General features: G+C 35.2%; 2 protein-coding genes across 2 annotated transcripts; one reads left to right on the top strand and one right to left on the bottom strand.

Moving 5' to 3' along the window:
- Positions 1-9,019: 9,019 nt before the first annotated feature.
- LOC138831758 (keratin-associated protein 20-2-like) lies at positions 9,020-9,202 on the top strand. The gene has a single exon (XM_070028794.1). The coding sequence runs from the start codon at positions 9,020-9,022 to the stop codon at positions 9,200-9,202; it is 183 nt and encodes a 60-aa protein (XP_069884895.1).
- Positions 9,203-13,404: 4,202 nt separating this feature from the next.
- Positions 13,405-13,581, bottom strand: LOC138831757 (keratin-associated protein 20-2-like). Its single transcript, XM_070028793.1, has one exon. The coding sequence runs from the start codon at positions 13,579-13,581 to the stop codon at positions 13,405-13,407; it is 177 nt and encodes a 58-aa protein (XP_069884894.1).
- Positions 13,582-15,233: the final 1,652 nt, after the last annotated feature.

The following is a 15,233-nucleotide window of genomic DNA, read 5'->3' as shown; positions in this document are numbered from 1 at the left end:
GCAGTTCCTCCACTGCTGAGACCATTGCCTGTGTCCTCTACACATGAAAAAAATTTAGATGTCTTTAGAAATACCACCCATTTGCTGAGCAAACACTAGATAAATGTTCCATACTCTATCAACTTTCATTCTTCCTTGAAATTGTGTGATAGGACAGAAATATTTTGCATTTCTATAATGTTATGTAAACTTGATCCACTGTGACTTTCAAATTTTGGTAAAGATATGAATGATTAAATAAAATGTATTTTGCAAATATGACTGTCTATACATTATTAAATTATATCATATATATGTGTGTAATGAATATATATGTGTGTGTGTATGTGTGTGTGTGTGTGTGTGTCTGTCTGTGTGTGTGTGTGCGTGCTTGTTTGTTGGTACCTGGGAAACAAGGACTCAGAAAGGAGAGAGAGAGAAGGGAGAATGTGTGTGTGTGTGTGTGTGTGTGTGTGTGTGTGTGTTTGTGTGTGTGTGTGTGTGTGTGTGTGTGTGAGAGAGAGAGAGAGAGAGAGAGAGGGTGGGGAAGAGAGAGAGCAGTTTAGTCATTGTTAGATTTCTAAAATTATAGGAACATTATCAAATTTTTTCTAGAACATTATTAAAGAACAGCTCTTTATGTGTCTTTTAATCTCTACTATGGCTTTTTTCTTTGTTTATGCTCGTTATGTAATTTTAAACATGGATATTTTCTATAGCAATGGTTGTATTTCAAATCAGGGCATTTACATTTATGTATGTTCGATGTTTTGTGTCATTTACAACACCAGAAATTGTGTTTCATACCTCCTATTCTGCGCCTGTGAGATGTTTGTCAATTAAAAAAAGCCTACAGAAAAATGAATATAGAAAAAAAGAAAAATGAATATAGGGTTTGTCATACTGTAAATTTCAGCTAACAGTGACATTGTTGTCATTAAAATGGGAGCCCAGTAGCATTGGAAAAGATACTGTATATTCTAATGATTTAGATAAATATGTGTATTATTATTAGTAAAATAAATTTTAGAAGATCATATTATATTTGCTAAGTATCAAATTAGCATTAGATTATTTTTACACAACACTGAGCTCTATATGTATCTTTTTATCATCTATCTATCTATCTATCTATCTATCTATCTATCTATCTATCTATCTATCTATTTATCTATCAATCTACACACACACCTATGTGTATTGATTCTCAGAATCAAGTTGTTCTTGTCAGTAAAGTAATATTACTCACCTAGGAATTTCAAGGTAACAATAACCTAGAGGCCAATCTTCTAAAGATGGAGAAATAAGGAGATGGGGAATTAGGAGAAATGAGTGTAAATGTTGAAGTTCTTGATTTTAGGAGTGAGAAAAGAAGTTGCTGGGGGAAGAGTAACCAGCAGAATTAGATTGCTTTCTTCTTCAGAATAACAAACCATTATGTTGGAGAACTGACCTCAGATAGAAATGGGTTTGTGAGGTAGTGTGCTCTTCTTTAGATTGTCGATGAATTCTCAAGTTGCAAGGGTCAGTGGCAGAAGAAAACAAGCAGAAATGTTTAAAAATTAGATCAAAGTCTTTCTTTATCAAAATGATCAGAAAATAATCATCAGATTTCAGATGCTGCCTAAATTAATTATCATTAAATAACACAGGCACTGGTTCTGCCCTTATAGATTGGTCTAATGAAGGCAGATGGTGCCTTTTGTCCAATATCAAAAGCATCTTTTTGTGTAAGTCTTTGTTTGAATCAGGACAACCTAATTTAGTTTTTGATATGGGATCTTACTTTGCTTCCCAAGCTGTCCTACAATTCCTCAGCTAAAGTTATCTAACAGGACTTGAGCTATAGGCAGATGCCCCTAGACTAGCTCAATCATGACTTTTGTAATAGCTTCTAAGCTATTACAAATGTTCAATTGGTCCTCTATTATTTTTTATTCATTATTATTTTTTTGTTGGTCGTGGGACCTGAACTCTGGGCCTGGGTGCTGTCCTTTAGCTCTTCAGCTGAAGACAAGCACCCTACCACTTCTGCCACAGTGCCACTTCCAGTTCTATGGTGGTTTATTGGAGATAAGAGTCTAAGGGACTTTTCCTACCTGAGTTGGCTTTGAACCTTGATCCTCAGATCTCAGCCTCTTGAGTAGCTAGGATGACAGGCGTGAGCCACTGGCACCCTGCTGGTCCATTTTTCATGCACTTGTTATTGTTATCATAAAGGTGATGTATGGAAGGTCACGGTTCTATAAGTCAGATAAAGAGTATATTTCTTTTTGAAATGTGTCACTCCTTCCCACACTCTCTCCCAGTTTTTCTCTCCCATCTTCATCCACAAGTTGTATAAGATCATTTTCAACACAATGCCATTGATTCTTGTGGGTTGATTTTATACTCTGCTACTTTGCCAAACCTCTGGATCAGCACTAATCGCTTGGGGTGAATATAATTCTTTTTTGGACCCTTTCCTTCACTTTCTCTCAGATTCCTCCTCCCATCCCTGCCCACAAGTTTCTTTTGAAGATTTAATATGTAGAGAAGAGATAACAACAAAACTTCTATATAACATAAAAGACAAGAATATAAAGATTATATAGCCTCAAGTTCCTAAGCTTATTAGAAAAGAAGAAAACACCACCATATTTTGATATGAATGTAGTTACCATATTTTATTTTTTTGCCTAAAGTTTGTAATGTATAATTTTCTGATGTACTGACTCTTAAACATCCATTATATGACATTATAGTTATGTCTGTTAAAATATGTAGTTAGGTATTCCATATTTTCTAGGTTAGTAATTTTTGTGTTTTCATTGAAATATGTAACCTACTAATGTGACAGACTTTTTGGGGTTTTAATCTACATTTCTGTTTGTTTTATGTTTATCATAAAACAAGTGTTCTCTGTTTTCTTGAATTGCTTAAATTAATATAATGTGTTACGTCCCATTTTTTCCCTCTCTTGACTTGAAAACTATACATTTTAAAATCATTCTTGAAATGCTTTATTGCAGAATAAAACATGTACTTTTTCTTACTGAATTCTAACATAAATTAGCATTTTGATTACTTTTATAGCTCAAGAGCCTTCAGACACATTTACAAAAATCATATTACCTTCTTTGTTTTTTTTTGTAGTATTATTCAAGTATGATGGACTCACATACTTACATCCTGTAGAGATGATAATAGGATGATGATTCTTATTTACATAGACATTATCGATTGTTTTCTCATATAAATAAAAATATTTTGCTCGTCACTCTTTAGGTCTTTCCAACTAAATTTTTTTCTTTCTGCCTAAATTACCTGGATAGTTCTATAAAGACTAGTATGTTAGTGACACCAAGCCTCTGTGCTTACTCAAAGGAACTATAACTTTTTTTGTTTTAAGTTATAATTTCACTACTAATTATTTAATAAAGTACTTTTAAAGAGGGCATTCCTTTTAAGGAAAGCTATTTGTTTTTTGATGAAAACTTTAAAAAGACAATGATTTGCATATCATTTTTATAAGTTCCGTCTCCTTAATAAAATTACAAATGTACCAAGATGCTAAATGTGCCAAATGGAACTTGGAAACAAAGCAGAAAACATTTAGAGCTTCTGAACCTGGAAAAGAACAAAAGGACTGAAGGAGCAAATTCCGGAGGGAAAGATGAGAAAGATTCCTCCACTGAGGAAGTCAAGAAATGATGCAACAATAGTGATCTCAGGGAACTATCCACCATCCCTCAGAGCAGCTCACATATCCCCAAGGCCATGTTAGACGCAGGAGGTGACAAGACCAGCTAAACTCACCAGGTGTGCTCACAGCTCTGTGGGATACAATTCAACACCACCCAAATACTCATGTCAATTTTCTTTATCTTTGAGCAATAAGCTTCTTTGTAGCTCAATAACATTCTTTGTCTTCTTATGGAAATTTTTGGGTAAAATAATTTTTTTTCAAACACAATAGAATGGTGCTATTCAGAGGATAAATTAAGTGATTATAACATGTAAATCATAATAGGTGAATATAATACTCATTCTTATTGCACTGCCCAGATGTGCCCTGGTAAAGGACAAAAGTTTAAACTTGATGGTCCAGGTTGTCTTTTCTCTATTTTATTACACAGCTCTGTGGTTGTATTTATAACTTCGACAGAGATGGCTACAAGGTTAAACTTCGGGGCTTTTGAGAATGTAGAACTGGGAAAGGCTCCTCCTGTGGCTCTCTGCTCCTTGGGGAAGACTTCCTGGAGCTGGTAGGCCTTTCTGGGGAAAATAATTTTTATTATTGTGAAAATACCAAACAGAGGGGTTTCAATTACCTGGGCAAGGTAATGAGTACATTTCTTATCAAGCATTGTTGCCTCCTCCTTTGTTTTCCCTTCCCATCCCTTCCCATCTCCACCCGCCCCCTTTTCCCCACCCCTCTGGCCAAAGTTGTAAAGTTCGTTTTTCGATATAATGACTTGTACATCTCATTGTTGCAATGGGTCCACCTGTATCTCTATTTAAACAATCTGTTTTTTCCCTTCCCCTCCACAAATTATACCGACATCAAATACGGTGAAAGCAGGGGGTATACTGTGGCGGTGGTACACACAAAGCAACAAAGAAATAATCTTATAAACAATTGCAACAAAGAAATCATCTTATAAGTATGTTAGAAACAATTGCAACAAAGAAATTATTTCATAAATAGTTAGAAACAATTGCAAGAAAGAAAAAAAACATTTGAATCCTTATCTTGGGGCTCATTTCGCCTAACATCAACTTATCTGACCATTTCTGCTTGACTCAGATATATACTAGTTATTGCAAATAAGGGAAACCATGGGACCTGTATTTCTTTGGGCCTGGCTTACTTCACTTAATATAATTATTTCCAAGTCTTTCCATTTCCTAAGAAATGGGGCAATGTCATTCTTTCTGATGGAGGTATAGAATTCCTTGTATATATATACCGCATTTTCTTGATCCATTCATTTACTGAGGGGCATCTGGGTTGGTTCCAGATCTTAGCTATGGTAAATAATGCTGCAATAAACATAGTTGTGCTGGTAGCTTTAGTATGGTCTTGTTTGTGATCATTTGGGTAAATGCCCAAAAGTGGGATTGCTGGGTCATAGGGTAGCTCTATGTGGAGTCTTTTGAGGAACCTCCATCCTGCTTTCCAAAGTGGTTGAACAAGTTTACACTCCCACCAACAATGCAGTAAGATTTCCTTCTGTCCACATCCCCTCCAACATCTGTTGTTATTAGAGTTCTTGATTATAGCCATTCTAACTGGGGTGAGGTGGTATCTCAATGTTGTTTTGATTTGCATTTCTTTTATGGCTAGGGAGGTTGAGCATTTCTTCATGTGTCTTTGGCCATCCTTCTTTCCTCTTCAGAGAAGTTTCTCTTTAAGTCTTTAGCTCACTTATTTTTGGGCAGTTGTTTCTTTGAGAGTTTGTTTTTGGGGAATTTAATTTTTTGAGTTCCAGGTATATTTTAGGTATGAGACCCTTGTCCATTGTATGGCTAGTGAAGATCTTCTCCCAATCTGTGGGATTTCTAGCTATGACATTTGCCATGAAGAAGCTCTGCAATTTCATGCATATTGATAGGTATCACATTGAATTTGTAGATAGCTTTGGGAAGTACTACCATTTTTACGATGTTGATCCTTCCAATCCAGGAGCATGGGAGGTTTTGCCACTTTCTAATTTCTGTTTTGATTTCCTTTTTCAAGTTTTCAATGTTTTCATCATAGAGGTCCTTCACTTCTGTGGTTAAGTTAATTTCGACGTATTTTATTTTTTGTGGGGCTAATTATTAATGGAGAATGGAGTTGCTTTCCTGATTTCAGCCACACTTGTCTCATTGTTGGCATACAGAAAAGCCATTGATTTTTTGAGGGTTAATTTTATACCCTGCTATTTTGCCAAAGTTTTGAATCAGCTTGAGTAATTTAGGAGTGGAGTCCATGGGATTCTTTAGATACAAGATCATGTCATCTGCAAAGTGAGAGAATTTTACTTCATCTTTCTCTATTTGGATCCCTTTTATGTTTGGATCTTGTCTTATTGCTGTAGGAAGGCTTTCTAATACTACATTGAAGAGAAGTAGAGAGTCTCATTCCTGAGTTAAGAGAAAATGGCTTTTGTTTTTTGGTAAAATAATTTTAACAGAAATGAAGATAATTTTCAGAAAAGGTTGTCACTGAGATCATGATTTACTCATCTTCTATTGATCTATTTATCTATCACCTATCTGTAAAGTCAACTAAAAAAGAAAATGAAAGCAAAACTCTTCAATAAGATTAAATTAAGTGTTCTGTTTGATAAGTGCCTTGGGGATATAACGCAAATGCTGTTCTATCATGTCATTTTAAATTGCAGAATATAAGCACAATTATGTGCAAATGATTGCAACAAAATGCAAACCACTACAGATCAAACAGTAAGTATTAAAGAACTCTGAAAGCCCTTTCTGCATCACTTTAACTCTAGGTAACCAATATTATGTCTTCTAAGTTATTTAACTTGTAAATGAAATATTCTAAATTAAAAAGTTGTGTGCACTCTTGCTTATTGATCAAATTTAATATTTCTTTTTTTATTGTGAGAATACCATACAGAGGAGTTACAATTACATGGACAAGATAACGAGTTCATTTCTTATCAAGCATTGTTGCCTCCTCTGTTTCCCCTTTCCATCCCTTCCCATACTCTCCCAACCCGCCCCCACCCGATCTTTCCACTTCCACCAAAATTGTAAAGTTCATTTTTCGACATAACGACTTGTACATCTCATTGTTACAATGGGTCCACCTTATCCCTATTTAAACAATTTGTTTTTTCCCTTCCCCTTCACAAATTACACCAACAAATACAGTGAAAGCAGGGGTTATACCATGGGGGAGGGACATACAAAGCAACAAAGAAATCATCTTATAAATATCTTAGAAAAAATCGTAAGGAAGAAAAAATATTTGAATACTTATCTTGAGGTTCATTTCCCTAACATCATCTTATCTGACTTTTTCTGCTTGACTCAGATATATACTAGTTATTGCAAATAAGGGAAACCATGGTACCTATGTTTCTTTGGGCCTGGCTTACTTCAGTTAATATAATTTTTTTTTCAAGTCTTTCTATTTCCTAACAAATGGGGCAATGTCATTCTTTCTGATGGAGGCATAGAATTCCATTGGGTATATATACCACATTTTCTTGATCTATTCATCTACTGAGAGGCATCTGGGTGGGTTCCATACCCAAATGATCACAAACAAGACCATACTAATGCTACCAGCACAACTATGTTTATTGCAGCATTATTTACCATAGCTAAGTTATGGAACCAACTCAATTTAATATTTCTGAGACTTGAACTCAGAAGAAAATCTTTTCTTTTGGTTTCTGTATTTTTCCATAGCAGGACTATACCATTATTTATTTTTTAGTAATAAGCAACTATGTGTTTTTAGCTTTTAATATTACACATCATCTGGAAAACTTGTGTGTATTTCTGTTGCATATAAAACTACACACAGAATTTCTAGATGCAGAGTACCCAAATGTTTCCCATAGATAAAACCAAAGGGTTGTAAAATACTTACTTCAGTTCACATTCTGCTTCTAATGAGGTAAGTCTTCCTCAGTCTTCCTTTTTCATGTTTATAATAATCCCTATATTTGTCAACTAGTCTTACCTTGTATACAGGCTCATTTAGCCGGGTGCTCCAGAAGAGATAATTTTTGCCACATATATTATGTGTTTCTACATATCATTAAACATCAGTATTCATAAAATTCCCTGTCTGATGACTGCAGCTTACTCAGTTTGGTTTAAAAAATTTTCAGAACTGATTTCTGCTCAACATCTAAGATATTGAGCCCATCTCATATAATAATTTAAACTTGTGAATCCATATTTTTCCTTTGAAATTCCCCCCAAATATGATCAAATATTCTATTTTTCTAACAAATCTCTACAACACTGTTACAAACCATTAGATAGAGAATTATACAAAGTTTGAATACAGGCCTTAAAACATCTGTCAAATGTTATTTATCCATTTTAATATTTACCAACTCAACACTCTCAAAATTCCGACAGACTAACAGAGATGTCAAATTTTATCTGGGCATTAAAAATTGTCTCTTAATTATTTGAATAAAAATTTTAATATGTATAATATTTTATATATGGGCATTTATCCAACTATTAAACGAAATAATACTATAGTTTTCAATAGGCAAGAAATAAAATATTTTATTTTCCTTTTCTAAAACTTAAAATTGGAATACATGTAGTTTTGGTCCATAAGATAGTCATTTGTTTTCTTCAAAGTTCAAAGTATTATACTCTCAAGAATGAGCTCAGATCAATCTCAAATATGTTTATAGATAATAGTAACTTGTCAACCAGTAATCATAACATGACAAATAGCTCATTGCTCATGAATAAGAATCAGAAAACCTCTCTGTTTCTTGATTAAACTTCTTTTAAAAAGAGAGAGTAAGGGACCAAGGAAAGGGGAAAAAAGAAAGAATGAGATAGGAAGGAAGGAAGGAAGAAAAGAAGGAAGGAAAAAAGTGAGGGAGAGAGAGAGGGAACAGATAGGGAAGGAATGAGAGAGGGAGGAAGACAGAAAAGAAGAGCAAGAGAGTAAATTACATTAAAATTTTTTCCCTTATGGAGAAATTGAAACAATACACAACAGAAGTAGAAATGAGATACCTATTTTCCCATGGTTTATATCATACTGTATAGTGAAGTCACATGTATTGAGTAAACTAAATATAGATCCATGATCAATTTATAATTTACTGATCATGGAATTCTGACATAAGAACAAAACCATCCCAGTTATGAGGACCTTGTTTATGCACTAAATCGAGGTGCTCAGGATGCTGGGGAAGCTCTCAGGGAGCACATGATGCTCACATGCCTGTGGTTCCCACCCACCACCCAGGGGTATAAAAGGCAGCTGGCACACAGACACATCCAGACTCAACAATCCCACCTTCTGCTCCTGTCACAACAGTCCACTCCTGACACCATGTGCTACTACGGCAGCTACTATGGAGGCCTGGGCTATGGCTATGGAGGCCTAGGCTGTGGCTATCGCTGTGGCTGTGGCTGTGGCTATGGTGGCTATGGTGGCTGTGGTTATGGTGGCTATGGCTGTGGCTGCTGCCGCCCACTGTGCTGTGGAAGATACTGGTCCTATGGCCTCTACTGAGGGGTTCCCTCCACTGCTGAGACCATTGTCTGTGTCCTCCTGTCCTGCTGCAATGCTCTCCAAGTTTCTTCACATGAACAAAATTTAGATGTCTTCATAAATGCCACCTATACACTGATCTGGAAAACTAAATAGAATGCATCATGCTCATGTTGATGAATTATTCATGTTGCATTTTGTGATAGTGCAGAAGTATTTTATAGTGTTATGCTGTGCAATGTTATCAAATTTGACTTGCAAATTCTATTAAACTATTCTACCATAATATTTTGTTCTTATAGTTTTATTACATTATATTAATTACTTTGACATGTATGTTTAGAAATTTTCAGTCACTTGTATGTGGTTGTGGTCTTTTTTTCAGAAAGAAGGGGTAAAAGAGGAAAAAGAAGGGAATTGTAGTCATTATTTTTCTAATAAAATTGGAAATTATGTACTTTTCTTTTATGTGTGCCTTCTAATTTCTACAAGCTTTTCTTTGTCTAAGCTCCTCATATAATTTTAAACATAGTTTCCATGACAATAGTTGTATTTCATATAGGATTATTTATACTTATGCATGTTTAAATGTTTTGTGTTTTTCGCAACATCAACTCTGGATCATTTCATCCAGTAGTCTTATCTCTGTATAATGGTTCTCAATTAAAAAACACAAAATATCTTCTCTACAGAATATAGACTTTATTACACTAAAAATACCAATAATAATAATATTAGGAGTTATCAAAATGTAGCCCAAAAGTTCTTAAAAATACATAAATGTAAAATACATAAATGTATTCTAATGATTTAGAAACATGAATGTATTAGGCATATGATAGTAGAGAGAGAAGGAAATGGGTTAAAGGTGCTGGTGGTGGTGGCTCAAGCTTGGAATCCCAGCTCTCAGGAGGCTGAGATCTGGGGACTGCAGTTTGGAGCCAGCATAGGCAGGGAAGTCTGTGAGACTCTCATCTCCAATTAAGCAACAAAAAGCCACTAATAAAGCTGTGGTTGAAGTGACAGTGTTCTAGCCCTGAGCCAAAAAGCTCAGGGACAGCTTCTAAGCTCTGAGTTCAAGCCCTAAGACTGCCAGATAAAAAGTAAGAAGTGAGTTAGGTTTTGCAGTTCTGGAGCCAGGCAAGAAGCTGTGCAGAATAAGTGTAGAACCAGGCTACATTCCCTTTTCACGCTATCCACATGGTAAGGGAAATACAGAGACTCAACATGTCAGGAATGTACTAGGAAGATACATGAGTCTAATACTTAACCATAGTTCACCTTGAGAGAGTATACAAATTCATAAGTTGCAAGGATCAGTTTCACGTGAAACCAAGCCAAATTATTTAAAAATTAAATTTTTTTCTTTATCAATATGACAAAAATAATCACTAGATGTCCATACCTGCTAAAAAATAAGAATTAGGAGATACTCAGGCTTAGCCCTAATAAGTTGAAGCAAGTAAATAGACAGATTATTACCAAAACACCAGGAACTCCATGATGTTAGTCCTTACTTGCCTATCTGATATGAGGGTCTTACTCTGTTGCCTAGCCTTTCTTGCAACTGCTGAACCCAAGTAATCTGGAATAGCTTGAATTATAAGTAGGTGCCACCACACCAGGCTCAACTGTAACATTTGTGATAACCTAGACTCAACAACAAAAATGCATTTAAATCTAAAGATTAATGAAGATACACTAAAATTTGCAGAGCATAAAGCAACCAATGTGCAGAGTGAAATTTAAAATTTATTATGCATATTAGAATGAGAAATATGTGTAGTGCTGTGGGCACTGAATAACCTTTGTGATAAATAGTGCTTGTTGATTAATCATTCATGTAGAGTAAAAGACTTCTCCCTCTATATTACATTACTTCAAAACGATTCTTAAAGAGTAAATCAATGAAGCCTCAGGAAATTTGCATCATTAGTAGCATGAGAGAATAACTATAATACTTGCATACCTACATTCCAGAGTGTTCTAAAGATTTTTTCAAATACAGAGAAAACCAATTGAAAACCAACTGAAGACAGGATTATACACCTCCCAAATAATGTTGACAAATTTGAAATGGTGTTTTATCTTCATTAACTGTCAGGTAAATGCAATGTGTCCATGCACTGAAACAGCTTAACATCATGTGTAATTGTTAAATTTAAATTTCTTAAAGTTTAATTATCTTAAAATTTTGACACTAGCCATATGTTAAACACCTAAAACCTCAACACAATACTGATGGTGATGTAAACTGGCATGTCGTCTTTGGAAAACCACTTCTTAAGCCCAATTTTAAGACCCATACTTTGCATTTTAAATGCATTAAGAAAAATGTGAAAAAGGGTATTTGCTAAAAATATGGGCAAAAGTTGGGCACCCATGGCCCACAACTGTCATCCTAGCTACTCATGAAGCTGAGATCTGAGGATCGCGGTTCAAAGCCAACCTAGGCAGGAAAGTCTGTGAGACTCTTATCTACAATTAACTACCAGAAAAGCTGGAAGCTGGAAGTGAAGGTGTGACTCAAGTAGCAGAATGTTAGACTTGAGCTAAAAAAGCTTAGAAACAGTGTCCGGGCCCTGAATTCAAGCCCAGTACACATACACACACACACACACACACACACACACACACACACACAAACACACACACACAATGGATGAAATATTTATAGCAATACTATTAATAATAACAAAATGTTTTAAATTACAAGTATCTGCATATGAGAAATATATAGGATATTTATGCAGAATGATAATGGTAATTTATCATCCAATGTGGTGTCCATTTGCACATGTGGTTATTAGAGTTTACAGTTTTTATTGATTTTTGCATGTTTTTATGCCTGTACATTAAGCTTCTCTAGCATTTTTTGCAGTGAATTTTATTTATGGGTTGCATATTGTTGAGTCATATGCTTTTGTTCCAGCTTTGCTGCTTCATAGCAGGTTATAACTTTTGGTGAGTAATTTTCAGCAATTTTATATGGATAAAAATTCTATCCACTTTTTAAATAATTCTCCTTTGGGTCTTAGGAAATTGGTCTCTATACGTTCAGAATTCACACAACATCTCAAGGAGGAAACTGACTCTATATGAAGCTCATCATCCTTTCAGAGCACTTCTAGAGATCTTGATTCATGTTTCCAACCAGGGATTGCTGTTCTGAAAAAAACAAAGCTGGTTCTTAGGCTGGTTCTTCTTCTACTGTCAGACTTGTTTACCTGGCTCCTTGTATCAAGAACTGCCGAGATGAACCCATGTCTTCCAGTTTCTGACGTTCCCAACTGTTGTCAGCTTGAGTTTCCCAATTGAAAGCTAAGTGCATTAAAAGTGCCAAGAATTGAATTTTGGAGAAAAATCTATGTACATAGTCATCTAATCGTGATAAAAACTTGACTTTCTAGACAAAAAGGAAATAATATTAATTTACTACTGATAAATGGCCTAATTTATCTCACTATGCACTAACATGTATTTTTTGTAAATAGAATAGGTATGCATTGAAGTGCTATTTGGCTACTATGTGGGTGAGCTAGTATTTTCAATAGCCTAAATCCATTGGGTAGGAACAGTATTTTTAAAACTTGAAAGACATTTTAGGTGGCAGAGTTCTAGATTAGTGAGTCTGATCACTGTTGTTATACAGAGTAGAGAATTAGACATAATTTGAAATTCTCAGATGTGAATACCACTGTTGTTGTAGGAAGCAGGCAATATTAAAATATCCATGAAAACTGTAAACAAAGACAATATAGGAGAGATTAAAATACACACGAAAAGCAGATTTTTGTGGGGGGTTGGAAAGGACTGGTATTTTCACCCCATTATCTTTAGACCCCCCGTGACCAAACTGTTTCCACTTTCATAAATATTTGCACATAGGTGACATGTAATTACATACATACATGTGCCAGACTGATAGAAAATTCAGTAGAACATTACAAAAGCAGTAACCAGTATAGTTTGTTAAATATTTATTTAATAATATGTATCTCTTTACATAGAAGTTGGGAGTTACATATGTCCAAATTTTACATATTATTGTTAGGATAATACATTTCAAATAAAGCATTTCCTACAAGTATCCCATGATCCAATTGAAAATGATGAGTCAAAATGGGCGTATTGAATTCCATTTCCTTTGCTTTAGATAGTATTTCTGGATGTCCTTGCTCAGGAAGGTATAGCTCCTCTCCCTCAGCAGTGGAGGGAACTCCTCAGTAGAAGCCATAGGACCAGTATCTTCCACAGCACAGTGGGCGGCAGCAGCCATAGCCATAGCCACCATAGCCACCATAGCCGCCATAGCCACAGCCACAGCCATAGCGATAGCCACAGCCTAGGCCTCCATAGCCATAGCCCAGGCCTCCATAGTAGCTGCCGTAGTAGCACATGGTGTCAGGAGTGGACTGTTGTGACAGGAGCAGAAGGTGGGATTGTTGAGTCTGGATGTGTCTGTGTGCCAGCTACCTTTTATACCCCTGGGTGGTGGGTGGGAACCACAGGCATGTGAGCATCCTGTGCTCCCTGAGAGCTTCCCCCAGCATCCTGAGCACCTCGGTTTAGTGCATAAACAAGGCCCTCATAGCTGGGATGGTTTTCTTCCTATGTCAGAATTCCATGTTCAGTTTATGGGCCTGTAAGATGAAATTCTTTTTCTATTTTCAATGCTCTGCTCACTGTCTATGGAGTTGGCTATGTACTGCCTGATTATATGACATGACCAGTCATCAGAATAAGTATGCCATTTTCATTTTTGCTTTATTTCCATCACTTCGCAGGAAGCCTTGGGGGTTGTGTGGGTTTGTTTGTCTTGCTTTGCTTTGTGAATAAATGCAGATATGTTGGAGCAAGTCTCCTGAGTCTGACTCATGAAGATAAGCTACTTATTGGTTCTGTTAAATGGTATTACTATGATATGTAAACAAAAATGTCATTTGCTTCTGAATGCTTTCCTTTAGTATGTCTTATATTCGTCTTTTCAGAAAAAAATTGAAATGTTAAAAACCAAGATAGTGTGTTAGCTCTGCTTCTTTTTCATATTAAATAGTGATGATATATATGTGAAACAGTATAATTAAGCTGGGCACCTCCATTTTCAGTTTTTATGTATTTTTTTAACCAAGGATTTCCTTTGCTATTTGACATGATCTGAAATTATAGCAGTCACGTTATCTATGACGAAGTTTGTAGACCAAAAGCAATGTATTTTTCTATAGTTTGCAGCTCTTCGAGATAACCTTGTCTAATCATGGAAAACCTTTTCTTTTGTTTGGCTTTACCTACTTAATGAAATCTGCCAATATTAAACAAACTCCACTTATTGTATGAATTGCTGTACAAATCTGTGGCCATACAAATCCTGCCAAATCATTCACATTTTCTAAAAATAAAATTGTAAAACACTGAAACTAATGATAGATTCATGGGTATAGTGAAAAACTTTGCTTTCCTTCTGTTCCTTCTATGTGCTTATATTATTTATATGAGAGTAGTTGTGTTGTTACATTCCTGACATATTTAAATATATCCTAATCAATCTCACCCTATCACTCATCTTTTCTCCTGTTCTCGGACTTTCTAAAATAACTTCAAACTTTCGTTGTCTATTATCTAATTTTGATTGAATTTCAGAGAGGAATTCCCAAGTATCTTACCCTCTTCAACCTCTTTCAGATAGCCAGTTGTTATGTATTTTTTAACCATCTGTATACCAATTATTTTGAAGGTGTGTTTTGTAGCATTTATGACGATTTCTTGGTAGTCTCCTCTGACTGGTTTCTTGGCTTTATATGTCAGAAATGGTAAGAGGACATAGAGAAATTTCTAGTATGACAGAAAAATAAAATAAGTCTTTTCTTTCTATTGAATCTAAAATAAATCTCTTTTATTCATTGCCTAAAGTTTTTGTTATTGTCATACATACTTTTAAAAAATAAGATAGATATTCAGGTGTCTACATAATGGCTGGCATCTGTGTTGTTTTGTCAAAATTTTATTGTTAGGTTTTACTTTTCATATATTATGATGACAAAACAACTTGGGA

This window comes from Dipodomys merriami, unplaced genomic scaffold (assembly GCF_024711535.1).
Source record: "Dipodomys merriami isolate MVZ:Mamm:240054 unplaced genomic scaffold, mDipMer1.0.p SCAF_2, whole genome shotgun sequence".
NCBI classification, from domain to species: domain Eukaryota; kingdom Metazoa; phylum Chordata; class Mammalia; order Rodentia; family Heteromyidae; genus Dipodomys; species Dipodomys merriami.
This window is presented reverse-complemented; position numbering and strand designations above follow the sequence as displayed.